The sequence below is a fragment of the Orcinus orca genome, chromosome 20, assembly GCF_937001465.1.
Source record: "Orcinus orca chromosome 20, mOrcOrc1.1, whole genome shotgun sequence".
NCBI classification, from domain to species: Eukaryota; Metazoa; Chordata; class Mammalia; order Artiodactyla; family Delphinidae; genus Orcinus; species Orcinus orca.
Window position 1 is genome coordinate 48,743,075 of NC_064578.1, and position 27,725 is coordinate 48,770,799.

The following is a 27,725-nucleotide window of genomic DNA, read 5'->3' on the forward strand; positions in this document are numbered from 1 at the left end:
GTGCACTGGATATCGACCTTAAGGAACATGGAATTTCAGACTTGGTTTGACTCCATTGTCTCTTTATTTGTGCCTGTCTTCATCTACTTCTGAGTTTGCTGTCTGGTATAAACTATTTACTGCAAGATGCCAAGAATCCACAAGGAGTTTCACGCACTGTTCAGGCCGTAAAACAGAAACTGCAGTGCTGTTTCTGACAAATGAGAGGAGGTGCACTGGCAAGGGACTGGAGAAAATATTATTTTAGGGAAAAGGTCTCTTTCCTCGAAATTTTTTGAGTTCAAACTCAGGCTTCCCTTTGACTACTCCTGTGTTGTTCTCTTTGACATCATATATTTGCTAAGAAGATTTCTTTTCTATAGATCTGTTTAAACAAAGTGAGGTCATGATTATTTGAGGCTGTGGGGTAGGTAGGTTGATGTAGGAGATGGAGTCATATAACAAGTGAAACTACAGGAAGTATGTACTTACCGCTTTCCTTCTGGACAGGAAATAATTTTTATAAATGAAACTTCTAAAAATAATATGAAAGTATGGAGAATAGTAATATGAAATATCAATACTAAATACATATACCTTAAATTTAACACTTATCAACATGCCACACTGGCTTCACTTATCATTTTAAAATTTTGTTACTAAAGGATTTTAAAACAGTCTTTGACATTATCATTTCCTTCCAAATACCGTATTGCTTAAAAATAATAATATTTTACAGCTGGTTTATTCTAGTTACTATCCAAGTAGATCAATTCATTGTATTTGATTGTTATCTCAGCTGAGGCTCATTTATTCTAGAACTATATCCTACATACATACACAAGCACTGCCATTTTTTAATGTCCTTGAACTGTTGGAGAAATCAAGATGTCAAATTAGGTGTCTGAATTCTGGATTTGTCTAACGGCTTCTCATACTTTCTCCTCTAATCTTCTAAATTTCCTGTAAAGTAGAATTTTGATTTAAAGACTAGATTAGATACAGGTTTTTTTGTTTTTGTTTTTGTTTTGGCAAGAATACTTCATAGAAGGGACTGAAAGTATTTGAACAGAAACATTCAGTTCAACCAAAGCCAATGCAAATCCTGGGCCAGTTTCTCTCCAACAAAGAGAAAAACAAAAAGAAATAACAGCAAATATGTAAAAAAACACACATGGCTTAAAACAAGGAAACCACTATCACAAATCACATCACATGATCTCCTATATAACAGATTCTATCTTTGTGAGAGGAAAAAGAATATTTGGTAATCTGTTTTGAATTTTCACATATATTAAACAGGGTAAGATAAAAGCAAAGATTTTTCAGATGAGGAAAATAATTTAGGGAAAGCCTTACAACACTGAAAAGCGAAGTGTAGAGTGGTGGAGGGGGATGGTTCCCGGTGCTTCTCTGCATTCTAAAAATCTTTTCTATTAGTCACAGATTGTACTTGATCTTTTATAACTTCATTTTTTTCCCTCCAAACAATATGTGAAAAATTTGTAGGTCTAGATCATTTTTAGTGGTGTATATTATTCCATTACACGGGGATACCATAATTTGCTCAATCTTTCTTTTTTTTTTTTTAAACATGACTCTTTTTTTTTCTTTTTCTTTTTTGGCCACACTGAGCAGCATGTGGGAATCTTAGTTTCCTGACTAGGGATCGAACCAGCAGCCCCTGCAGTGGAAGCACAGAGTCTTAACCACTGGACTGCCAGGGAAATCCTTCCTCAATCTCTTATTCATGGATCTTTAGGTTCTTTGCAATTTTTATTATTGCAAAATTCTTAGAAGATGTTCCCTTCTGAAACCATCTTTTCCAACTTGTGCAATTATGTCTGAAAGATAAATTCTGAGCAGTAGGATTAGTGGATCAAAGACAATGCTCCTTATACACTTTGATACGTATATACAAAATCCTCTCCAGAAATGTTACACCTGTTTTTTTTTCCCCACTAACTTATGTGAGGATGCTAACTTTTTTCTACTCCCTTACTGACAATGAGCTTTGTTAATCTTTCACTATTGCCCACCTGAATCGGTAAGAAAGTAATACTTCAGGGATGGTTTTATTTGCATTTGAATGGCTGTTTCAGATACAGACAATAACTAGTATGAAAATGTAATGTAAGAAAAACTAGGAATAAAATATGATCCAAATGAAGAAACCTAAAAATAAACTAAGATACAAAAAAAATACATTGTTATTGAAGATGAATAAAGATATTGTAAAGTATCTCCTCCTCCCAAATCCAACAATAATCCGAAACTAAATCACTATTTTGGTAGGAACTTGACAAAATGAGCACCTTCTAAAAACCCATCATTAAACAACACTGCTGAGAAACAGTGGTGTCTGCTTCTGACAATGAACACTTTGGCTTGGCCTTCTATAGTTGTTACCCACTTGAGTAAAATGTTAGTTTTACTTAATTTTATTAAGACTATTTGCAGTGCACCATTTTTTTTAATTGCATTTAAGATGTGAGCTGACAAACTTTTTCACTACACATTACGGAAGTTCTCTGCTGCATGGGATTTCTTATGTCCATAGATTGCACTTTCGGTAAAGTTTTATCACATGCACAGCACCTGGAACAGGTCTCTTTTATGTACAGACCAATGAATGAAGATTCTCACTAAAGAAGTCCTACCGGGCTTCCCTGGTGGTGCAGTGGTTGAGAGTCCGCCTGCCGATGCAGGGGACACGGGTTCGTGCCCCGGTCCAGGAAGATCCCACATGCTGCGGAGCGGCTGGGCCCGTGAGCCATGGCCGCTGAGCCTGCGCGTCCGGAGCCTGTTGCTCCGCAATGGGAGAGGCCACAACAGTGAGAGGCCCGCGTACCGCAAAAAAAGAAGTCCTACCTACACCACTTAAATGCCTGCACTGCCACAGAGTGCCTCAAAGATTTAAAAGTTTTAGGGACCTCCCTGTTGGTCCAGTGGGTAAGACTCCACGCTTCCAATGCAGGAGCCCGGGTTCGAGCCCTGGTCAGGGAACTAGATCCCGCATGCATGTAGCAACTAAGAGTTCACATGCCGCAACTAAGAAGTCCGCGTGCCGGAACTAAAGATCCCTCATGCCACAATGAAGATCCTGCATGCCGCAACTAAGACCCGGCACAGCCTAAATAAATAAATAAATATATTTTAAAAGTTTTGAACTCGAATTCTACTGCTCTTCCTTATATGGACGCCAGTGACTGTGAAACATGTTGCTATTAAATCCCTCTGTACTAGGCAGTACAGCCTAGGCAATGTTGTAACAAATAAACTGCCCAAATCCCAGTAGTGTAACACAATAAATGTTTATTTCTCACTCAAAAGAAACAAAAACAAAAAAGTCCAACACAGATATCCACCTTCCCATCTGGAAGAAACAGCCTCCAAAACCACCATGACAGGAAAGAGAAGCCTGGAGGACATGGACAGATGCTTGTAAGGGCCAGTCCTGGAAGTAGCGCATATCACTTTTGCACACACTCCATTGGTTGAAACTCAATCACATGGGCCCACATTTAACTGCAAGGCCTGCTGGGAAATGGAGTCTTCCTATGTGCCCAGGAAATAGAACCAGTACGAATATGAATACGTATCACTATCTCTGCCACACCCTAAAAATATCACTTCTACAGAGCTTCTCCTGTGTGGAAATTCTAATGGATTTGAAAACCTGAGTATGGCCTAATTCTTACCATACTAATAACATAGCTCTCATGTCTGAGCACTATTTTGAATGTTCTTAAAGGAGACTGTCTTTCTAGAGGAGACTCCAAAAACAAAAAACAAAATCACCTAAAGATTATGGCTGGACTGAAGTTCTTACTCTCCTCATCCCAATTAGAATTTCCTTCCTGGGCATACCCATTAATGGAAATTTGACCTGTGACTATTGCCAGACACAACCCATTTGTCAAGAATCATTTTCTAAATTCAATAAATAAATAAATAAATAAAGCTTCAAAACCTAAAAAAAAAAAAAAAAAAAGAATCACTTTCTTTGCCACGACAGCAGACAGCAGCTGATGAGAGCTTCAAGGAAGGTGTTGAGATCCACAGTGGTTTCCTGGAGTGCCCTTAAGAACCACGTGCTTCAGTGTTGCCAGCTGACCTCACGGGTCGTCGTGTCCCTGTCCTTTTCTCTCCCCGGCCCTCCCAATGGCTGAGTAAGCCTCTGTCATCTGGAACACATAAGTGGCTTCTGTTTTCCTGATTGAACACAGACTGACTACATTTATGATGTTTCTGTTCTCTTGTGCAGTCTTGGCTGAGTACGAAGGTCTGAGCTACATATTTCCTGAGCCTTGCCAGGCTCATGACATGCGTGGTCCATCTCATCTCTATGTGCTGTCTGACGGGCAAGAGGATTAAGAGTTACGACCGAAGCCCTTCCCGCATTCTTTACACTTACAGGGCCTCTCTCCCGTGCGGACTCTGAGATGAACGTGAAGATCGGAGTTCCGAATGAAGACCTTCCCACACTCGTCACATGCATGCGGTTTCTCTCGGGTGTGATCTCTCTGATGTAAGTGAAAATAGGAGCTGTAACTGAAGTCCTTACCGCACACTTGGCACATGTAAGGCTTTTCTCCCGTGTGAACTCTCCAGTGAGTGTGCAGAAACGAGCTGTAGGAGAAAGCCTTCCTGCACACGTCGCATTTGTAGGGTTTCTCCCCCGTGTGGACCTCTGGTGAATGTGCAGGTGTGTGCTTTGGCTGAAGCCCTTTCCACACTTGCCACACCTATAAGGCTTCTCCCCCATGTGCAGCCTCCAGTGGACTTGGAGGACGGAGCTGGAGCCGAAGCATTTGCTGCACTTGCTGCATTTGTAGTTTCTCTCCATGTGGACCCTCTGATGGACAAGAAGTCTGGAGCTCTGATCGAAGCCCTTCCCACACTCTGTGCACATTATAGGGCCTTTTCCCTGTGTGGACTCCCTGGTGGATACACAGAAGCGACCTGAATCCGAACCCCTTCCCACACATGTCACACGTGTAGGGCATCTCCCCCGTGTGGACTCGGTGATGGTTGTGAAGAGAAGAACTGCGCTTTGCCACATTCAATGCCTTTATAGGGTTTGTCTCCCAAGGGGCCTTTCTGATTCCTGGGAAGATCTGAGCTCTGTTTGCAGCCCTTAGCCCACTCCTGACCCTCACAAGTTTTCTCCCCTGAGTGGGTGTTACAGTGAACAGTAAGTCCTGAGCTCTGACTAAAGTCCTTTCCACACTGGTCATATTTACAAGATTTTTCTCCTGTGTGAGCGCTGTGATGAACATGAGCATTTGCATCATCTATGAAACCCATTCTATAGTTATTACACCTGAAAGGTTGCCGCACTGCATAGACCACGTGACTGTGTTTGACTGCTGACTTCATAACCAAATGTTTCCCACAGCCGGTGTATCTGTAAGGTTCCTCTCCTTTACATTCTTGGAAATCATTACAATCACGTGAGGTCTGAAAGAAGATGCCATCACACTGAGCACATCCATCCAATTTCTCTTCCATATGAATTCTCTTGTGTACCTTCCCTGAGAATTCTCAGGCTCAATCATTACGTTGGCTTTCTTCCAAGATTCTGGGGTAAGGACCTGTGCCAGGCCTTTCCAAGCTGTGATGTCTTGGTTTTCTAAATTAATGGCATTTATTACATACCTTTCATTTTCAGACACTTCTGCCCACTCTTCACAGAGGGAAACATCTCCTTCTAAATATTGGGGACAATCTCCTTGAAGATGCATGACATAACCCTGACTCACACTCAATTCACTGATCCTTCGTTTCCAAATCTGCCCAAAGTAGAGCACTTCTGGTGAGAGGTAACTCAACCCTTTTTCCTGAAGGTTCGAAATGTTGTTTTTAATCCTGTCTCCTATGAGGAGAAAGAGAATTTGGCTAAGTGAACAAGGAGATCATCTATACAAAGGCTTTGAGGAAATGAAGTAGGATGGGATGAGAAGTTGCCACTGGCTCCTAGTCATATAGGAAACAATTAGAAACCCAGTAATTCTAATCGGTGAGCTGCTAATTAAAAACTAGGTATTGCAGGGAAATGAAAAGAAATCTTGGAAATAGTTTATAAAGGAAGAAATTCACCTCTCGGCTATAAGAGTAGTTGATAAAAAGCCTTTAATCATTTTGCTACAGAAGGCATGGGGAAGGCTCCCATATGATTCATGTAATATGCATAATAATGGAGTTCTGGACATGGTGAGAGGCACAAACGATCACAGGGACCTTCCAGGATCCTGTAAAATGTTGCAGAAACAAGTAACAAGTCCTATCTCCTAACCATGTCCCTTCCCTTACATCACTGTTATATGGGATAGAACTATCATGTACGTTTGTGTACAACCTTCACAACTGTACAGGGTGGGCCTACAGCTGCAGTGGGGATTGAAACGGGGATAACATTGTGAAATACGAGACATCCTTTTTATCTTTCCTGAGGTTCCCTGGCTTCATGAAGAGACAAAGTCCACCAAGATCCTGCCATCCAATTCCTTAACTTCTCCCCTTTGAGGTTACTGCAGAATCTCAAACAGCCATGGCTATGAGAATTGGCAGCATGAAACTGTCAACGGCCTGGCACCCAGGGAAGCAAGACTGTACTAAAGGGACATAAGAAACAGGGGTTTGAGGCAGAAGAGGATGGTCACACCCTTGGCACCCAAAAATAGGCTTCAAAATGTCACAAAAACCACGGTTAAAACCGTCTGGACACTGCTTCTGGTTCAAGGTAATTTTCTGAGCCATTTTATTGACAGTGACTCTGGTTCATGAGGTGGTGTCAGAGAAAAGGGAAACAGGTTTAAAGCAGCAGTTTCCCACCGGTTTTGACTGTACCCATAGTAAGAAAAGCATTTACACTGTGACCCAGTACCTACACGTAGACACATACCATAAACTAAAATAGTTTTATCAGCTGAGATTTACCTTACCAGGTGCAATGTACTCTGATAAATCCTTTTGTGTTCTACTTCATTAATCTATTTTGCTTTTCAAAAACTGCTAGTTACGACATGGTCACTTGATTTCAGGACTCACCAATGGGGTTGCATCCTGCAGAGTTAGCCCAAGGAGCCCTGTTTATAATCTATGGACACAGTGGTACTTAGTGTCACCTGGTTATTACAAGCACAGGGTCTACAGCCAGACTGGGAAGGTTCAAATCCTAGTTCCTCTGACAAGCTGGGTGGCCCTGCACAAGTTACTTACCCACTCTGTGCCTCAGTTGTTTCCTTTGTAAAAGGGGGCCAATGATAGCAACTATCTCATAAACTAAACTGAGGTAATACATATCTGTATATGGGGCTCTGAGAAATTGAAATTAGGTTAGATATTGATCAGCACAGAAGCAAATCAGGAGACACTTATATTGCACTGACCACCAACCAGATCCTAATTTGGTTCCTTTAACACTAGTTTGTCCAAAACATTGGTTTCGCTCTAGAGGCAACCAAGGGACCAAGGCCTTGGTAATGTGTGAATTTTCTCAATCTCACTCTGAGAAATACGAGGAGAGAATGAGAGCCTAAACGCGTGAGGAGGTCAGGGTAGGCTGGCCAACTGCATCAGATGCCCACAGGGCAGGGGGCGCAGCGTTGACAAGGGCTCCCTCACCAACACCTTACAGGGGACCACCGGCTCACAGTTATCTGCTAAAACTCATGAACTGCAGGTTCCCACCTGCACGTGCATCTCTTAGGAGATTTCTCTCTGGTGGCCAAAGTTTCCCTTTGTGCTCCAACTGGAATATTCTATCTGGTTTGAAGCTGACCACTTGAGAAAACAGGACCAGTGGTTTGATGCTTACTTACAGGGAGGTCGCTGTCCTCACCCACAGAGACCAGGTTCCTGAAGTTCTCCAGCATCACGTCTTGGTACAGGTTTATCTGGGTGGAGTCCAATAGCGCCAGCTCTTCCGCGGTGAAGACCACAGTCACGTCCTTGAAGGTCACAGTTTCCTAAAACTTCAAGCACATGCCACATTCATCATCTGCACAAATGACCCCTGGAAGAAGAGCCATGTTGGAAGCTTTTGTGCCAGTCATTAAGTTGTGGTCTTCTTGCTCCAAACCCTCTTAGTTCCCTGACCAGGGATTGAACCCGGGGCCACGGCAGTGAAAGCACCAAGTCCTAACCACTGGACCGCCAGGGCATTCCTGCAAATTTTTTTCTATAATCTCTTTTCATTAGAGAAAGCTTTATAAAATAATATCATGTATGGAAAAAAGTACTTAAAATTCTGCATTCACTTTGACTTCTTTTCCCCCAATTTAAAGATAAGTTACAATATACACGTGTACATATAATGAGAGAGAGAGAGAGAGAGAGAGCACGCACGCACATATTTCCATGTCCTAATATTTTCACCCACTTTATCTCACTTGATAGCAGCACAGGGTCGAGACAAGAGGATGAATGAAACCACAATAATCCATTGATCCAACACCAATCCAGTGGATGGACATGGAGTCCACGCCACCATCTTTTTTTTTTTTCACTGTTATAAACAATGCTGTGATGATCATTCTTTGAACACTTGCTCTGACTTAGAATTCTTGGAGTGGGAAATACTGGAGCAGAGGTTTGCAGAACTTCTACAAGGGCTGAAATGCCCCTGCAGTTGTGTGGATGTACCCATTTCTCCATATGTTAGCTAACAGTGAACACCGATCTTTCAAATCTTTGGTCACCTGCTAGGAAAAGAATCACATCTTGTTTCAGTCTGCATCACTTTGATTACTAGAGGCTGATCATCTTTTCATATGATTATTGGTCATTTGTTTTTCCTCTTTTCTCCCTTCCTGAACACGAAGGCTCAGGTCTTTATTCCCAGCTCCTGTTTTTAAAATAAGGATATTAAAATTTTGTTGTGCATGAAGCTTTTTTCACCCAATATGCTGTCTTTTAACTTTGTTCATGGTATAAGTTTTGGTAGCGTGTATTACGTGGAGAATACAGCATCTGGAAATGAATAAGAAGAAATGTGCCACTGAGGAGAAAAACCTGGGCAGAAAAGGAAGATTCATTATTTGGAGTCACCCCTCTACATAATGTGGGCTCAGGGCCCTGAGATGAAACCATTATTGACAGGCCGCATGTAGAGCAAACAGGCACATTACAGAGTCCTACAGACCTGGGCTCAAGTCCAGGATTCACCACTCATTTCTTCATCTCTAAAGCAGAATCATACCACCTCTCTCGCACAGCTATTTTGGGCATAAATGCACTGAGTAATGTAATGTGCTCACCTAAAATGTTTTTTCCCCCTCTTTTTCCTTTTACCAAGGGAGGGACGTATGTTTACTCTCTGATGCCTTACATTGTTATTTCTGGAGAGAAAAGAGAACTCGACCCACCTGAAGCTTGGTTTTGTCTCCCCCATCTTGGGAAAGGGCTGCGGCTTGAGAACGCAGAGCTGCAGGAGAAGAGAGAAGCATTAGGAAAGGTGGGGCCTGCCTGGGCGCTCTGACTACCCACCTGGACCTCAGGAATGTCTGCCCCCTTACAGACTGGTTTCTTTTCACTGGACGCAGCTCTTCATCCACCTCATTTCCTCTCTCCACACCCGACTTAGATTCTCCCCCACCCTTCATAAGCTCTCAACTCTTTCCTACCGCCTTGAGGAGGAAAAAGTCTCCACGGTCACCCCTCCTAGGTTTCTGGAGCATCAGCAATTTTATTTTATTTATTTTTATTTTTAAACCAGATTTATTTATTTATTTATTTATTTTATTTATTTAAAGCTGTTGGGGGTAGGAGTTTATGAATTAATCTTTTTTTTTTTTTTTTTGCTGTGTTGGGTCTTCGTTTCCGTGCGAGGGCTTTCTCTAGTTGAGGCGAGCGGGGGCCACTCTTCATCGCGGTGCGCGGGCCTCTCACTATCATGGCCTCTCTTGTTGCGGAGCACAGGTTCCAGACACGCAGGCTCAGTGGTTGTGGCTCATGGGCCCAGTTGCTCGGCGGCGTGTGGGATCCTCCCAGACCAGGGCTCAAACCCATGTCCCCTGCACTAGCAGGCAGACTCTCAACCACTGCGCCACCAGGGAAGCCCAGCAGTTTTATTTATTCTCTGATCTTCCTGAACTGGAGAAGCAGAAGATCCAGTGGTTCTTCATTCTTGGGACTGTCCAAGCTCTGATGAGGAGCTTTGGATGGATACCTGGGCTCCCAAGTACCTACCTCCACCTCCACTCTCCAGAGCCTGCTTCTTGGATTCCACGTTCCAGAGACCTGTGGGCTCGAGAAGGAACTTGACTTTATCTGAGTTCTTTCTTCTGGCCCCAAAGTTCACACCCTCTGGATGCCGTTCATTCAGAGGATATGTACTGAACGGCTACGTGCACAGTCCCTGCTCTGGGGGAACTCACAGTCCAGAGAGCCATGAATGTCGCAGATGGCTGTACAGTCAGAGGAGTGTCCGCAGGGAGGGCCCAGCAGCAGAAATCTTGCAGTGAGACACAGGGCCTTACAGAAGGGTGCAGATCCCACAGACATACAGCATCTGTGCCCTGTGAAGTAAAACCTGGAGTGCAAAAGCTTCACTAACGCACCAGTCTGGGGGTTGCAAAAATAAAAACTCCACATCCCTGTCCGCAAGGATTCTAAAAACCAGGAGATGACAATGGAATGCTACTCAGCCATAAAAACAGAACGAAATAATGCCAGTTGCAGCAACATCGATGGACCTACAGATTATCATACGAAGTGAAATAAGTCAGACCGAGAAAGACAAACACCATATGATACACTTACATGTGGGATCTAAAATACGACACAAATGAACTTACCTACAAAACAGAAACAGACTCACAGACACAGAGAACAGACTTGTGGTTGCTGGTGGAGGGGGCGGGGAGGAATGGAGTGGGAGTTTGGGATTAGCAGATGCAAACTGTTACATATAGAATGGATAAACAACAAGGTCATACTGTATATCGCAGGACCTATATCCTGTGATAAACCATAATGAAAAAGAATGTGAGGGACTTCCCTAGTGGCACAGTGGTTAAGACTCTGTGCACCCAATGTAGGGGGCCTGGGTTCAATCCCTGGCCAGGGAACTAGATCCCACATGCATGTTGCAACTAAGAGTTCCCATGCCACAATTAAGGAGCCTGAGTGTCGCAACTAAGGAGCCCACGTGCCGCAACTAAGGAGCCCGCCTGCCGCAACTAAGACCCGGCACAACCAAATAAATAAATAAATAAATATTAAAAAAAGAAAAGAATATGAAAAAGAGTGTATATGAATGTGTAACTGAATTGCTTTGCTGTATAGCAGGAATTAACACAACACTGTAAATCCACTATTCTTCAATAAAATAAATTTTTAAAAATAAAAATAAAAATCAGGATATGGGTGAGCAAATGTCTTCTAAATCAGAATTTGTAACCTCTCCTGTTCCATGACCTCCTTTGACAATTGGGTGATATTTATGGACTTCTGTTCAGAATAATGTTTTAAATGCATAAAATAAAACACAGGATGATTTTAAAAGCTAATTACACTTAAAGACAACCTTCAAAAATATTAAAACATCAAGTGTGTGCTTCATTATTAATTATCAAGAATGAATCAACTACTGTAATTTCAAAATAGTAATGAGCAGAAGCAACATTTTGAAACATCTACACCAACTGTATTATAAGAATATCTATGATTTATGGGACTTCCCTGGTGGCACAGTGGTTAAGAATCTTCCTGTCAATGCAGGGGACATGGGTTTGATCCCTGGTCCAGGAAGATCCCACATGCTGCGGAGCAACTAAGCCCATGCACCACAACCAAGCCTGCGCTCTAAAGTCCGCGAGCCACAACTACTGAGCCCACGTGGCTCAACTACTGAAGCCCACGTGCCCAGAGCCTGTGCTCCACAACAAGAGAAGCCACCGCAATGAGAAGCCCGTGCACCGCAACAAAGAGCAGCCCACACTTGCCACAACTAGAGAAAGAGAAAGCCCATGTGTAGCCACAAAGACCCAACGCAGCCAAAAACAAATAAATAATTAAAAAAAGAATATCTATGATTTACATGTATAACAGAGTCACAGGTTCTGCTAATACTATTGCGGTTTGCTGCCTACATTCATAATGGAAGGAAATGCTGATTTTCAGTTTGACCAGTATACATTTTTTCCCACTCAAGTTCATGGACCTGCTGCATTACACCATGGACTCGAGTTCAAGAACTCCTTTTCTAATGAAGCCTTCTCCTGCCAGCACCAGATAGGATGAACCACTCTGGGACCCAGCCACACTATGTTTACAATGCTGGCTTAGGGCTTCCCTGGTGGCGCAGTGGTTGAGAGTCTGCCTGCAGATGCAGGGGACACAGGTTCGTGCCCCGGTCCGGGAGGATCCCACGTGCCGCGGAGCAGCTGGGCCCATGGGCCGTGGCCGCTGAGCCTGTGCTCCGCAACGGGAGAGGCCACAACAGTGAGAGGCCCGCACCGGAAAACAACAACAACAAACAATGCTGGCTTAACACCTTTCACACAGCCTGCCTTGTTAACATCTCTAAATCACTGATGGACTCCAGTCTTCTTCCTTTATTTATCTTCACTATCTTGGACAGGTGTGGCCCCTTGGATGCACTTAGCAGATCCCATCAACAGGCTGTGATGCACCCAGAAGAACAGAACTCTTGAAATCAGCCTGGAGCTAGTGAGTAAGTAATGCAAAGACACTGACCGGGAGCTTCCGCCTTCCCTTACCTGTTTTTCCCTTAGATCCAAGCCACAGGGCAAATTCAGACAGATACACCTGCTTGGGATGTCCACTCTAAGATGCTCCCTGGCCTGTGGCGCTTCAGGAGCTCAGGTGTCCACCTTTCCTCTAACCACCTGTCCTGGACCTTCACACAGCCTGCTCTGCCAAGCACCTGTCTCACACCATGTGTGCCCTGCCCTGCACTAGGATCGCTGTCTCCGAAGCAAATGTGGAAGACTGGTTCACCTGCTGACCTCCTGTATGGAGGATAAAGGGCAAAGGAAAGCAGAGGCCAGGTCTGTAGCAAGTCCTCCACAACAATGCCCTTCAAACTCAACTCTTTAGGATCCTCCAGGACTGTGCTTTGCAAACTCTAGAGTTTTTAAAAATCACCACAAGAGATTGCTAAAACAGACTGCTGGATGCCACCTCCGAAGATTCTGATGCAAGAGCTCTGCAGTGGAGCCCAGGGATCTGTATTTCTAACAAGTTTCCAGGTGATGCTGATACAGCTGCCCCAGGGACCACCCTTTAAGCAGCACGTGCTAAGATACTCTTTGCTGATTTCCAAGGTTTCCAGGGGCTTCTAGTTTGTACAGAATTTCCTTGTGGCTCCTCCTCATGTCCCTGACCTCCAAGAGTTAGGGCTGCCTCAAGATTCAGTCCAGGAAGTTCTTCTCTATCTCGACTCATCACTCTCTTGGTGAACACGTTCGACTTCATGACTTCAAAGCGCATCCATATGCTGATGACTCAATGCCAACCTGACGGCTCCACTCGGGTGTCCAAAAGGTGTCTCAAACACGCCCCCAAACCGAATTCCAGATTGGCCTCTAGAGGTCCCCCTCCCCTTTCAAATCCCTTTCAAATAAGCAGGCGATATATTCTGGAGCAATCCTTGATTTCTCTCTTTTTCATACTCCACATCCAATCAGCAGCAAGAACCTTCAACTTATAGCCAGACTCAGACCAGTTCTTCTTGCTGTCACCATCCAAACCGCCATCTTCTCTGCCTGAAATACTCCAGTAGCCTCCTAACTGGTCTCTCTGATTCTATTCCAGTCCTGCCTGCAAGTCTATTTCCTACAAAGCAGCCACAGTGGTCTCTCTCTTTTTTTTTTTAATTAAAAAATACTTGATTGTTAAAAAATGCTAACCAGGCTTCCATGGTGGCGCAGTGGTTAAGAATCCGCCTGCCAATGCAGTGAACACGGGTTCGAGCCCTGGTCCGGGAAGATCCCACATGCCGCGGAGCAACTAAGCCCGTGCGCCACAACTACAGAGCCTGCGCTCTAGAGCCCGCGAGCCACAACTACTGAAGCCCACGTGCTTAGAGCCCGTGCTCTGCAACAAGAGAAGCCACCGCAATGAGAAACCCACGCATTGCAACGAAGAGTAGCCCCCGCTCGCCGCAACTAGAGAAAAGCCCACGTACAGCAACAAAGACCCAACACAGCCAAAAATAAAATAAATTAAATAACTAAATTTAAAAAAAATGCTAACCATCGTTTGAGCTTTCAGAGAGTAATAATATTTTGTCTGGTGGAGGGTCCTGCCTTCATGCTGACGCTGCTGACAGATCAGGATGGTGGTTGCTGAAGGTTGGGGTGGAGGTGGTAATTTCTTAAAATAAAACAATGAAGTTTTAAAAATATAAAGTCATGTCACTTCTGTGGCCAAAACCTTCACTTGACTCAAAACCTTCGTCCTTTCAATAGCCAAACGACCTTACACTATGAGGTCTCCTAAGACCCCATTTCCTACTTATCCTTCCTCTTTCTCATTCTCATCAGCCTCTCTGGCCTTCGTACTGGTTTTCAAATAGACCAGTCATACGCCCACCTCAGGGCCTTCACTGCCATTCCCTTTCCCCAGATGTCCACAGGCCCCCTACCTCCTTTGGGTCCCTATTCAGGCATCACCTTCTCGGTGACAGCATCCCTGGTTATCCCACTTAAAGCTCCCAGTCCCTCCGCCAGCACTCCCAAAGCCCTTTTCCTGCTTCGTTTTTCTCCATGAAACTTCTCATCTAAACTTCCACCTGTTTTTCTTGTTTACTGTCTTTCTGCGCCCACTAGAACGTGAGCTCTCTGAGGGCTGGGATTTCAGTCTGCTCCTGGCACAATGTAGGTGCTCAATAAATATTTATTTTAAAAAGTATTTTTTATTATTGAAGTATAGTTGATTTACAATGTTGTGTTAATTTCTGCTGTACAGCAAAGTGACTCAGTTATACACATATATACATTCTTTTTTATACTCTTTTCTATTATGGTTTATCCCAGGACATTGCATATAGTTCCCTGTGCTATACAGTAGGACCTTGTTGTCCATCCATTCTATAGATAATAGTTTGCATCTACTAACCCCAAACTCCCAATCCATCCCTCCCCCACCCCTCAATAAATATTTAAATGGAGACTGGGACTTGCCTGAACTCAGCCTGCTGCTACCTGGATCCTGGGTCTGCTGATACCAATTATAGAGCAGAATGGATTTTGTTCCCCAGCTCGTTCACTTAGTAAATTACATGCTAAGGACCATGCGGGGTGTGTCGGGACACAATGGTGATCAGGGCAGGAAAGGATTCTGCACTCAAGCTGACATTCCAGCTGGGAAGACAGCACACATTGACTGAAATTCTACCATGTGACAGCTGCGTGGGATATAAAGAGAGATACCGTCCCTGACCATGTGGTGCTCACACTGCAGGGAGAAAGAGGATGACAGAAATAATTGGTGACAAAGGCAGTGGGATGAAGAGGTAACGGGAATAATAGATACTGCAAAGGTAGAAATAACAGATGAATACAATTATGATGAATAAGATTATGTACGGGGATGAAAAGGAGGAGAACTCAAATGTGAGTCTGGGTTGAAACTTGAGGAAAATGGGGAAATTATGATGTTTTAACCTAGACAGCAAAAGGAGGAGCCAGGTTTTGGAAGTTACAGCTCTTGTCTCTCAATATTGGGAGCTGTGCAATGGTTTGGGTTCAAATTCTGGCTCAGCCACTTGGTAGCTGTACTAACACTAGAAGAGTGACAAACCTCTGAGTCTGTTCTTTCTTCTGTTAAATGAAGATAATATTCCTTACTTGCAGAGTGGAAAGAATTAATTCTTTCTCATACACATATACATGCCTACCTATCTGAATAAAGCTCATAGCCCAGTTCTTGGCACATAGAAAATCCTCTATAAACTATTATCATTGCTGTTATTCATTCATCCCCAGGCACTAACCTCAGAATACAAGCATCCCTTCATTTAACAAATATACGTTCAGTGCCTAACTACATCTTGGATGCTACAACAAACACTGGGGATGCAGCAGTAAATAAGACGGGCAAGGTACTTGTTCTTATGCCTTCTGGTGGGTAAACAAATCTACAAAGGTGATCAGCGATTACAAAAAGGGCAATGAAGAAAAGGAAACACATGTGACAGATTCTTGTTTACCCCCAGAATGTAAGTTCTCTCAGACAGAACACTGGAGGCAGGTTTGGGAGGGGCAACATTAAATCAGGTGGTCATGGAAGGTCTCTAAGACCCGCATGAAAATAAATCAGTTGTGTAAAGATCCAGCATGAGAAGAGTACAGGGGGAAGTGCAAGGACAAAGGCCCTGACTTCTGGTGATAACATCTCCTGGCCAAGTGACACTTGTTAGGTTTCTTAACCTTTCTAAGCCTCAGTATTCTTATCTGTAACATGGGACTAATATTATCTAACTTCTGCAGTTGCTGAGCAAATTAAATATATATTAATTTACTCAGGGACTTCCCTGGTGATCCAGTGGCTAAGACTCCGCACTCCCAATGCAGGGGGGGCCTGGGTTCGATCCCTGGTCAGGGAACTAGATCCCACATGCCACAACTAAGACCACGGTGCAACCAAATAAATAAATAAATAATAAATAGAAAAATTAATTTACTCATTCAAATATTTATTGACAGGCTACTATATGCCACACACTGTTCCAGGGACCAGGGATACAGCAGTGAAAGCCCTCAACATAATAACTGTTATATAATAAGCGCTTAATGAATGCATACCATTAGTTACTGTTATTACCTCTTTCCTACACGTAGCACATCCTTGAAACAGTGTAAGCCTGAGCGATCTACTGATCAAATGAACCACTACTAGAAGCCAAGGAGAGAACATACGAATAAGACACCAGGAAATTCCCCAACCTTAGAAGAAACCCATTTCTGAATGAAGGGGGTAAGCCTGAGGGGCCTGAACGGGACATGTGTTAAAACCATGGGATAAACAATGAGGTCGGAAAAACAGGTCTCCATCTGGGAAGACAGCAAACATCGACATAAAACAACAACAACAAGAGACCAAAGTCCTACTCACCTGGAGCTCCAATGGCAAGAGACCTGGGATTATTCCTTCCTCTTTGATGCAGTTCTCTCTGGCAAAGGAACAGTTGGAAGAGAGCAAGAAAATAAATGAGCCATGAGATAACATGATGTTATCATAATTCCCAACACACCACAGGGAAACATCTCTGAGCACCAGCTGGATGTAATCTACTCCTCCCTTTAACCTACCCTTCCTGTAATCTACTCCTATTACTTCCTTCAGGTGCCCTGGAAAGGGACCACCCTCCTTACAGGACTCAGAGAGAAGGTCCCATGCCAGTCCTGCTTTGTGCCTTGTCTACAAGCCTGCACTCACTGTAGCTCCCAGGAGACAAAAAGAATCAGGACACAGTCTCGAATTGAATTCAGAGCTGTGACTCCCACATGCTATGTGACATTTAAATTTTGGGGGGAGGGGGAAGGATTTTTTTATTGAAGTATAGTTGATGTACAATATTATATGTTACAGGTGTACAATATAGTGATTCACAATTTTTGAAGGTTATACTCCATTTATAGTTATTATAAAATGTTGGCTATATTCCCTTTGTTGTGTAATAAATCCTTGTAGCTTATTTTATACACAACAGTTTGTACCTCTTAATCCCCTACCCCAATCTTGCCCCTCTCCCCACTGGTAACCACTAGTTTGGTCTCTATATCAGTTTGTGACATTTAGAGCGGAATTCAACCTGTGCGTACCTCAGACGCGACAAAAACCAGATGCAGCAACAATACATCAGCAAAAGAATCTTTCACAACTTGCACAGTGCTTTAAAATTCTCCAAGGAACACATACAGAACATGAAGATTCAACTTCAGCAGCTCTTTACAGAAATGCCTTCACAGACAGAAATCTCTGAAATTAGTACAGAAGTGGGTGGGTAGCTACCGTGAAAGAAGTCAAGATACCATCAATCCGCGACTGCCTGGATTGGAGTCTCCCAAACGGGAGATGCCCGTCTCAGAGTCAGAGCTGCCGGCCTCAAACTGCTCCTTCCGAGCATGAGGGGTAGCAAGGGCTGCCGGCCCGGGCCCCGCCCCCCATCCCCCCACACCCCGGGATGCTCGGCGACCCGCTTCCTCAAACCCTTCCTTCGCCAAGCCGAGCTCGTTGAAATTCCCTGGTTCCGACCCTCCGCCATTCGCCGCCCTTTCCCCCTCAGATCCTTGAGATCTGGCCCCTGTGCCTGCGGCCGGAACAAAGACCTCCAAGAACACTCACGTCCCTTTCCCTACTCACCATCGCATAAGAAACCAAAGCAGTGGTGCGCCGACCGGAAGCGGAAGTGGGCGACTAGGGAGGACCCGGACTACACTTCCCAGAACCCTCTGCGGCGCGCTGTCTTTGAGTCCAGATGGTGATGGAAATAAGTGTCCGCCTGGAGCTTTGCCAGACGCGTGGCGGAGGGCAGGGGGCGCTCAAGGTTGCAGCGCTCAGCTTTGGAGCGCCGCTACACTTTTTTTTCCTTAAAACAAAAAAAGTTAGGGACTTCCCTGGTGGTGCAGTGGTTAAGAATACGCCTGCCAATGAAGGGGACACAGGTTCAAGCCCTGCTCCCGAAAGATCCTACATGCTGCGGAACAACTAAGCGCGTGCGCCACAACTACTGCGCCTGCGCTCTAGGGCCAGCGAGCCGCAACTACTGAGCCCGCGTGCCACAACTACTGAAGCCCCCACACCTACAGCCCGTGCTCTGCAAGAAGAGAAGCCACACCAATGAGAAGCCCATGCACCACAAGGAAGAGTAGCCCCCGCTCACCACAACTAGAGAAAGCCCGCACGCAGCAATGAAGACCCAATGCAGTCATAAGTAAATAAACTTATTTTTAAAAAGTTACCACTCACTACTAACATGTTCACATTGCAGGAAATCCGACAATATTCTCAAACAAATCCACAATCCCTTACAGGGAATACAAAGCATTACTGATGCTTTGGTGTAAACTATATATAATTATTATATATTTATATATATTAAGTATATAACTTACATATAAAAATCATATGTATTATATATGTATACATATTGTATTATATTACATATTTACATATATATATATATAATTCCAAAATAGTGCATGGTCAATGTTAAGAAAATACAGGAGAAAAGTAAGAAAAAAAAAAGGAAAAATGTAAGAAAAAAGGACAAAATTAAAGTCGTCTGTAATCCTAGCACCCAGAAACAATCATCATTAATATCTTGGCCCATTTACTTCTCGATCCTCTATGAGAGTAAATATGTATTAAAAATATTTTTCTCCCCACAAAATTGGCATATTTTGGGACTTTTTTCTCTCACTTTATATATCATGGGTAGCTTTCCACGTTACTAAATAATGGAATCATTTAAAGTGGTTGCCTAGGATTGTTTAGTTTTAGATGTTACAGCCTTGTCCTCCAATGAAGTTATGCTTCCAGTCTTAGTGTATCAAAACTAGGGATAATAATTTTCTTGAAATTTTCCCAATTTGATAAACCAAACACAGTGTCTCATTATGGAGATGTTGAATAGATGTTAATATATCGGTGGTGGGTGAATTGCCTATTTATATAGGCTTTGCCCAGTTTTCATAACTGATTTGAAATGTTACCATGTCAAATACTAATTATGGTTCATACTCAAATGTACGTTCTGAATGCTCTGTTTTCTTCTAGGGATTATTCCAGCTGTTTGGGTTTTAAGCTCTTTCTTTTTTTCTGTTTTGTTTCCTCTGTAGGTTTATCCTGCTTTCATCTTATCTCCATTCCTACTGATTTTTTAATCCTCAATTGTTTTTCATTCCACCTCCCAATTTGAGTTCTATGATTCATGTATTGGTTATATTTTGCTGTTGTGATAACAAGCATTTAAGGTTATGGAAACTGCTAAAGATTTTGGCAAACTATAAAATTTAATATTCCCTGTTTAGATCGCTGCTTTCCTCTACCTTACATGAACATCCTTTAATTGTGAGTTTAAATTCCCTTATAAACCAAGATTAAATAGTAAGAGATTTTAATCTTGCTAGTGATGGTTTTAATTATTTTTTGTTTTAGTGTCTTGACATATAAAAATTTTAACTGAATGATTTCTGTGTTATTCTATGTATATATACATATATATGTGTATTTTACAATTTAATATTTTGTTTCCTCATTGCTTTTTGGTCATAGACAGTAGATCACAATCCAATCTGCTTAGCTGAATTTCCAGAGAAATTATAATAAATATATATTCCCAGCCCAACATCTACTTTTAACTCACTTAATCACAAATCTAGGCTAGGGCACAGGAAATAGCATAATTTTAGACAGCCAGGGAAAATTTGAAATTGGCTTTTAGGAAGCTCTGGTCTACAAACTGTAAACAAGCCATATGTATTTCAATATAAGGTATCATCTCCTGAAGCTCTACCATTTTATCCATTATGTTATTGTATGAAGATGACTGAATATGTGGGTCAGTTCCTATGTGTATTTTACTTTTTCTACTGAATGCAAGAGGTGTGGTTACCCCCCAATTCTTCTCTATCACTAACCATTCATGATTATTATATTTATATAAGCATTATGGTTGGTACTTTTTTCCAGTAAACATTGATCTTTTCCTATTTAGTGCTCTTGACTTGATTTTTTTTTTTTTTTTTGGTTGGGGCTGCCTTTTGTTTATTTATTTAACCAGCTTTACTGAGATATAACTGACAAATAACATCGTGTAAAGTTAAGGTGTACAATGTCATGATTTGGTATATGTCTACATTGTGATATATAAGGTTAGTGAACACATCCATCACCTCATATAGTTACCTTGCTTTTTTGTGGTGAGAACATTAAGATTTGCTCTCTTAGCTTATTTCAAGTATACAGTAAAGTATTGTTAACTTTAGTCACCATGCTGACCATTAGATCCCCCAAACTTATTCATCTTATAACTGAATGTTTGTGCTCTTTGGCCAATATCTTCCCATTTCTCCCACCTCCCAGCCCCTGACAACCACCAATCTACTCTTTGTTTCTATGAGTTCAACCTTTTTAGACTCCACATGTAAGTGAGATCAAACAGTATTTGTTCTTCTCTGTCTTTGCATTTGCCCTAAGTAAAAAAGGTCACCTTTTAAAAGTCCTGAGTGGCTAAAAACAAATATCTGAACTCCTTGCTGAGATCCCTTACAGAGGACTTCTCGTGCCTTCTTTTTTTTTTTTAAGTATTTACAAAGTTGTGTTCGTTTCTGGTATACAGCAAAGTGATTCATATATATATATATATACACATATTAATATATATTATATATATGTGTATATATATTTTTTTCATACTTTTCCATTATGATTTACTATAGAATATTGAATATAGTTCCCTGTGCTATACAGTAGGACCTTGTTGTTTATCTATTTTATATATAGTAGTTTGTATCTGCTAATCCCAAACCTCTAATTTATCCTTTCCTCACCCCCTTTCCCCTTTGGTAACCATAAGTTTGTTTTCTATGTCTGTGACTCTGTTTCTGTTTTGTAAATAAGTTCATTTGTATCATTTTTTTTTTAGATTCCACATATAAGTGATATCATATGCTATTTGTCTTTCTCTTTCTGGGTTACTTCACTTAGTATGATAATCTCTAGGTCCATCCATGTTGCTGCAAATGGCATTATTTCATTCTTATGGCTGAGTAGTATTCCATTTTATATATATATATATATATATATATATATATATATATATACACACACACACCCCCCACATCTTCTTTATCCATTCATCTGTAGATGGACATTTAGGTTGTTTCCATGTCTTGGCTATTGTAAATAGCGCTGCTATGAATATAGGGGTGTATGTATCTTTTCAAACTAGAGTTTTATCTGGATATATGCCCAGGAGTGGGACTGCTGGATCATGTGCTTGCCTTCTTGTATATACTTGAGTGCCTAGAAAAAGAACCCGATAGATCACAGTGATTATGTGGCAGGTCCCCTTTACTACTATAGTCTAACAAATGACCACAGACTTCGTGCCTTAAAACAACTACTTTATTACGCTCATGGGTTCTCTGGGTCATGAATGGAAAGGGCACGGCAAGGATGGCTTTCCTCTGTTCCATGATGTCTGGAGCCTCAGCTGGGAAGACCCACAGGCTGGGTGGTAACTTGACAGCTGGGGAATGGAATTACATGACTGGTGGTTGATGGAGAGGTTAAGCTGGGACCTCAGCTGGGGCTGTCAACTACAATACCTACACATGGCCTCTCCACGTGGTTTCCAAGCCTGCTTCACAGCACAGCGGCTGTGTTCCAAGTGTGAGTGCTCCAAGAGAACAAGGGGAAAGCTGCAACACTTTTTATGATTTGGCATCGAAAGTCACATATAGTGTTGCTGTCATCATCATCAAAAGCCTGTTCAGATTCAAGGGCAAAGAAGATCAATGCCCCTCCCCCAACCTCTCAGTGGGAGGAATGTTAAAGTCACAGTGTAAGAAAAGTATGGATTTTAGAGGATTTGTTGGAAAATATAATCTGCCATATGGTGCTTCCCCTGAAGTTATATTTTCTTCCCTTTCTTTTCCCATTTAGCCCACTTGGAATTTGAATACAAATGAGGATCTGTCCACATGGCAACTGTATCAATCAGCTATACTAACTCCCTATTCTCAGAAACCTCACTTTGATGCCTAGGGGATGTGGCCCTCTCCCTCCATCTTTAAAACCAACAATGGATCACTCTGGCCTGACACTTCTGCCTACCTCTTCCCTATTTACGGATACTTGTGATTATGTTGGGCCACCAGTACTCAGGGTTATCTCCTTACATTACGAGCAGCAGATTAGTAACCTTAATTCCATCTGCTATGACTTACCCAAGTAACATAGCCAGTAAGATGCCAATGAAATGTTGAAACGAATTTGTAATCAGGAATTCTTGGCTTCAAAGCTTGTGTTCTCTTCCCTAAATCCCACTGCCCCAACGCAGAAACATCGGAGTGCAGGAAAATCGGAGGTTGAAGGTTGATTCATTGACTGAATGATATCTACATCCACCCCTCACATTGAAGGATGTGGGCGGTAGAGGATTCTTAGAAAATTTCTTCCTTGCTCCTCTGGAAAAGTTACAGGATGCCTTTCTCTCTCAGTTCAAATGGTAATGATAAAGCTGTGGACCACATCACATAACTCTGAGAAGAAACCATACCTTGAAGCATTTCTTGTGGACAGCAGAGAGACGAAATCAAAGTGAACCTTGATGATATTGTTAAACCAACACACCAACCAAACAACAGCAAAAGCCACCCCAAATGTGGAATAAAACTTTCTGATGATTGTGGGTGAAAGCATTACTTCCAATAGAGAAGTGGACAGTATTAACCTTGATATAGTCTCTGTAACAACTACTCTACTATGCTCATGGGTTCTCCAGCGTGACACAAGATCTTTGTATCCAAAAACCATGTCAGAGGTGGACAGTATTTTCAGTGATAAAAAATGTGATAATGATTATGTCATGGGAATAAGCATGAATTTTTCAATGTGAAATCCTCTTTGCTTTTGTTTTTTCAGATATGAAACACTGTGTGGCGTGCTCAAGTCATTAGTACACAAACGCTGAGAGACTGCTGTCTCCCCAAAATCGTGACCTTCCTGGCATTTGAAGACACTGTAGGGATGGTGCTGGCCTGCACTGCTCTTACCTTGTCTGTACTCACAGCAGTGATTCTCGGGATCTTTGTGAAAGATCAAGAAACCTCCACTGTCAAGGTCGAAAACTGGGTACTCAGCTCCCTTCGGCTCCTTTCTCATTCTCCACTTCTTCTGCTCCTTACTTTTCATTGGCCAGCCTAACATGGTAACCTGCATCCTCCAACAAATGACATTTGGAGTTGTATGTACTATGTATCTCTACTATTTGGCCCAAACAATCACTGTGGCTGGTTCTAGGCTTCAAGGCCACGGTATCGGGGAGAAGGATGAGGTGGTACTTGTTATCAGGTGCTCCTACCTCTGTCATTCCCACCTGCTCTCTGGATTAAGGGATCCTCTGTGGAATCAGGCAGGAGGGTCACACTGCCCAGCCAAGGGCTGCCAATGGCCAATGTGGTAAAGTCGGCCATTAGAAGTGTCCCTTCTGTGGGCAAAGTGTGTGACAGTAGCTGGGGGACACAGGGGATTCTCTGAGGGCTGTGGGTGAAAAGATAAGGGACATGGGGGAGGAAGCTGGTGAGTTCTGTGAGTTAGTAGGTGTTTCCTGTGGGCGATGGGCTGACTCCTGCAGAAATCTGGGGATGGTAAGAGAGTAGCATGTAGTTTGGTGAGTCAGGGCTGGGGGACCCTTCAGGGGAGAAGCCAGATGGGACTTCACTCTCTTTAGATGAAGACATGATTGAGAAGCCTGCAGCTCCCAGAGCCTCCTCCTTTTTTTTTTTTTTATGACCCCACAAATGGAGAGTAGTGTGCTGTGTATGTGTATGTGGCAGGACGGGCGTGGGTCGGGTGGGGGGGTGGACCACGGTCTCAAGACAAATGCAGTAATAAACAAACAAAAGACACAGACTTACCAAGTGTTCTGTCCTCTGTCTTCTGAATCGGGTTCCACACAGGGAGGACTCTGTAAGGACCAAGTGCAGGCGGCTCAGGCAACCCAGACTGAACGCTGCTCTCCCCTGGGAAGATCTGAGCGGAGAGAAGCCGGGGTGGGCTCAAATACCAGGGAGGAGCGCGGGGTGGGGTGTGGGGGGGCGGGGACGGGGGAAGGGGCGGGGCTTCACACCTTCTCACGCATCTTGTACAGTTCTGGCTGCCAGACTCTGCCCAACACAAACTTCCTCTCCTAATTTGATTTAAAGTTAAAAGTTTGGCACAATTTAAGGCAAGAACTTAGAACTTTCGTGAGCCAGATATATTATAAGTTAATTCATTTAAATACTTAAAACCCTTCTAGCGCTGTGGTTCTCAGGTTGTGGTCCTGGACCAGCAGAATCATTGCAAACCCCCAAACTCCACCCCAGACCTACTGAATCAGAAACTCTCGGGTTGCGACCCAGAAATCTGTGTTATAAGAAGCACTCCCTCTGATTCTGATGCATGGCAAAGTTTAAGAACCACCTATGTAAAGGAAAAGTTGTGTTTGTTTTTTTAAGTTGAGATATATGTTGTATAAATTAAGATTTTGTTCTTATCATCTGGGGAAATGGAAGCTAGGGAGGTGGTGGATTGATTGCATTCGGGTGATTAGGTTAGGAATTCGATGGTTCTAGATCACTAGATCATCTACTTATTTAAATTATACTAAATCGTTTAAATTATACTTGTGTAAATTGGGGGGCAGTAGGAAACCAACTATAGTCTAATTTGTCCCAGATGTTTGGTAGATGGAGTACTGTTTTCCACAAGAGGAAGTAAGCCCATATTTCAATCAGGTTCTAGCACATCTGGCTGAGTGATGTGAGGCTCTTCAACCTTGAAAAATGGAAGCAACTGTTAAAAGCAAGGGGATTAAGAAAACCATACAAGAAGAAAAAAAAAAAAAGAAAACCATACAAGAAAAAGAACTATCAACCAGAATTCTACCTAGATATTTGGTTCCTAAACATCTCTCGGCCATATATTTAGTGTTGCTTTACAGTTGGTATTTGTATTCCCCCCCCCTTTATGGTTTGCCTCCTGGATAAATAATCTACACGTTGCCTGCCCCATCTCCACTCCCATTTCATGAAATGGGCCATATTCATTTACATATTTTTTCTTGTTTTCTTCCTAAGTTTTATCAAAGAGCAAACGAGCGTCTCATGGAAGGTGAGTTATCATTAATCCCAATCACTTTTTCCCCCTTATCTGCTCCCTTCAATGATAAACATGACCAAATACACCTGGGGCTGGGCTCCCTTATTTTTTATTTATTTAATAGATCTTTATTGGAGTATAATTGCTTCACAAGACTGTTAGTTTCTGTTGCACAACAAAGCGAATCAGCCATATGCGTACACGTCCCCATATCCCCTCCCTCTTGAGCCTCCCTCCCATCCTCCCTATCCCACCCCTCTACATCACCGCTGGACTCCTTTATTGATGGCATATTTATGTGTACTTATAGAGCCCGTGGCCTATCCACCAGAAGCAAGTAATGAAGAGATCAACCTCCAGTGTCAGGCAGTGAGGGGCCTAAGCTGGAATTTTAGATGCCCCTTTCATTGTGAGATTAAAATGTGTAGTTTCCAGATCTTCATCCTAGTGAAGGTGCCTTTTTCTGTATGGACCTCCATATAAGCCTGTTTTTCATATGTTATAAAATTAATGATGACCAACACTTGCCTGCAGGGCAACTGGAACTGACCAATATAATGCACCTTTATTTGAAGGCTATTAGAAATTGAGTTTGTGCCTGTTGTGGACTGAATTCTTGTGTCCCCTAACCAAATTCAAATGTTGAAATCCTAACCCCCAATGTGATATTAGGGGATGAGGGCCTTTGGGAGGTGGTTAGGTCATGAGGGTACCTCACAAATGGGATTAGTGCCCTTATAAAAGAGGCCTCAGAGACCTCAGAGTCCTTATGAGGACAGAACAAGAAGATGTGCAGCTAATGAGCAGGAAGTGAGTCCGCAGACGCTGATACAGCCAGTTTAAAGTATTTTTGTTAGAGCAGTCTGAACAGAATAAGAATGCCTTTCTTCAGCACGCTTGATACTGCATCTCACGAAGGACCCATAGCTCTGTATTGACCTACCTTGGTCCAGCTGTCTATGACTAATGGTTTCTCAATGCTCAAAGTGTTCCTGCTTGGCTGGCAGGAATTCCACACAGGTTAGCGGCCCCTGTGGCATATGTAACACCACCCAAATGTCTCTTGAAGTGTTTTTTAACCTATTATTCACAAGATAGTGCAAGCCCATTTCTATCTTTCTGCCTTAACATAAGCTACTCACCAAAGAGCCCTAGTTTCAAATTGCTGCTGCATCACTGATAGATCCCTAGGATGATGTGCAACCCAAGAGGCTGCTCAGCTTTTAAGGGTGTGAACTAATGCTGCTCTTTTCAATTTAACTCTTGTTTTAAACTAGTCTCCATCTTTTAAACATATTTTTCTCATTCAGTGTCTTCTGACCAATTTGAATGCTTCATAAACACAACCCCCCCACAAACAATTTTATAGTTTCATTTAAAGCTAGAAACTTCAGTTTTCCTTGCACAAAAAAATGCAACTGGACTTTATCCAGAAGTAACAGAGAACAATACTCCAAACACAGTAGTCATCCCGTCTTCCCATGTGAACATAGGAACCATGGTTGGATACTCATACAAGGTAGAGGCTACACCACCCGGGGACAGGTGTAGCCTGTGGTGACTGGTCATCCAGTTTTCTGGGGACACATCTTGGAACTGGCTGTATTGTATACAGGTCTAGATGATCAATACTATCAGCTATATCTAATTAAAGCACCAGATTACAAAAAGAGACTCCAACTCCCTCTACCCAGTGCAACATAAATACTAAAGCAGAGAGTTTCAGTGATGGAACCCCATATAATTAGTAGAGAATAGTAATACCAGAGACTACAGATAAACAGTTTTGAGATTTCATCAGAAAACCCTCTTCTGGCTTTTCCACAGGTTTGGTTCTTTTATAACCTAATCCCCACTACTAAAATTTCAGCACATTCCACTTATGATCACAGCTATGT

The 27,725-nt window shown here is 42.7% G+C and overlaps 1 protein-coding gene across 1 annotated transcript; it reads right to left on the reverse strand.

Moving 5' to 3' along the window:
- Positions 1 to 3,274: 3,274 nt before the first annotated feature.
- ZNF285 (zinc finger protein 285) lies at positions 3,275 to 21,699 on the reverse strand. Its single transcript, XM_049703185.1, is given in 8 exon segments — positions 3,275 to 4,669; positions 4,672 to 4,891; positions 4,893 to 5,034; positions 5,036 to 5,505; positions 5,508 to 5,857; positions 7,802 to 7,958; positions 9,351 to 9,409; positions 17,068 to 21,699. Coding segments are annotated over 6 exon segments (1,557 nt in total). The 5' UTR covers positions 7,860 to 7,958; positions 9,351 to 9,409; positions 17,068 to 21,699; the 3' UTR covers positions 3,275 to 4,352.
- Between the last annotated feature and the right edge of the window lie 6,026 nt (positions 21,700 to 27,725).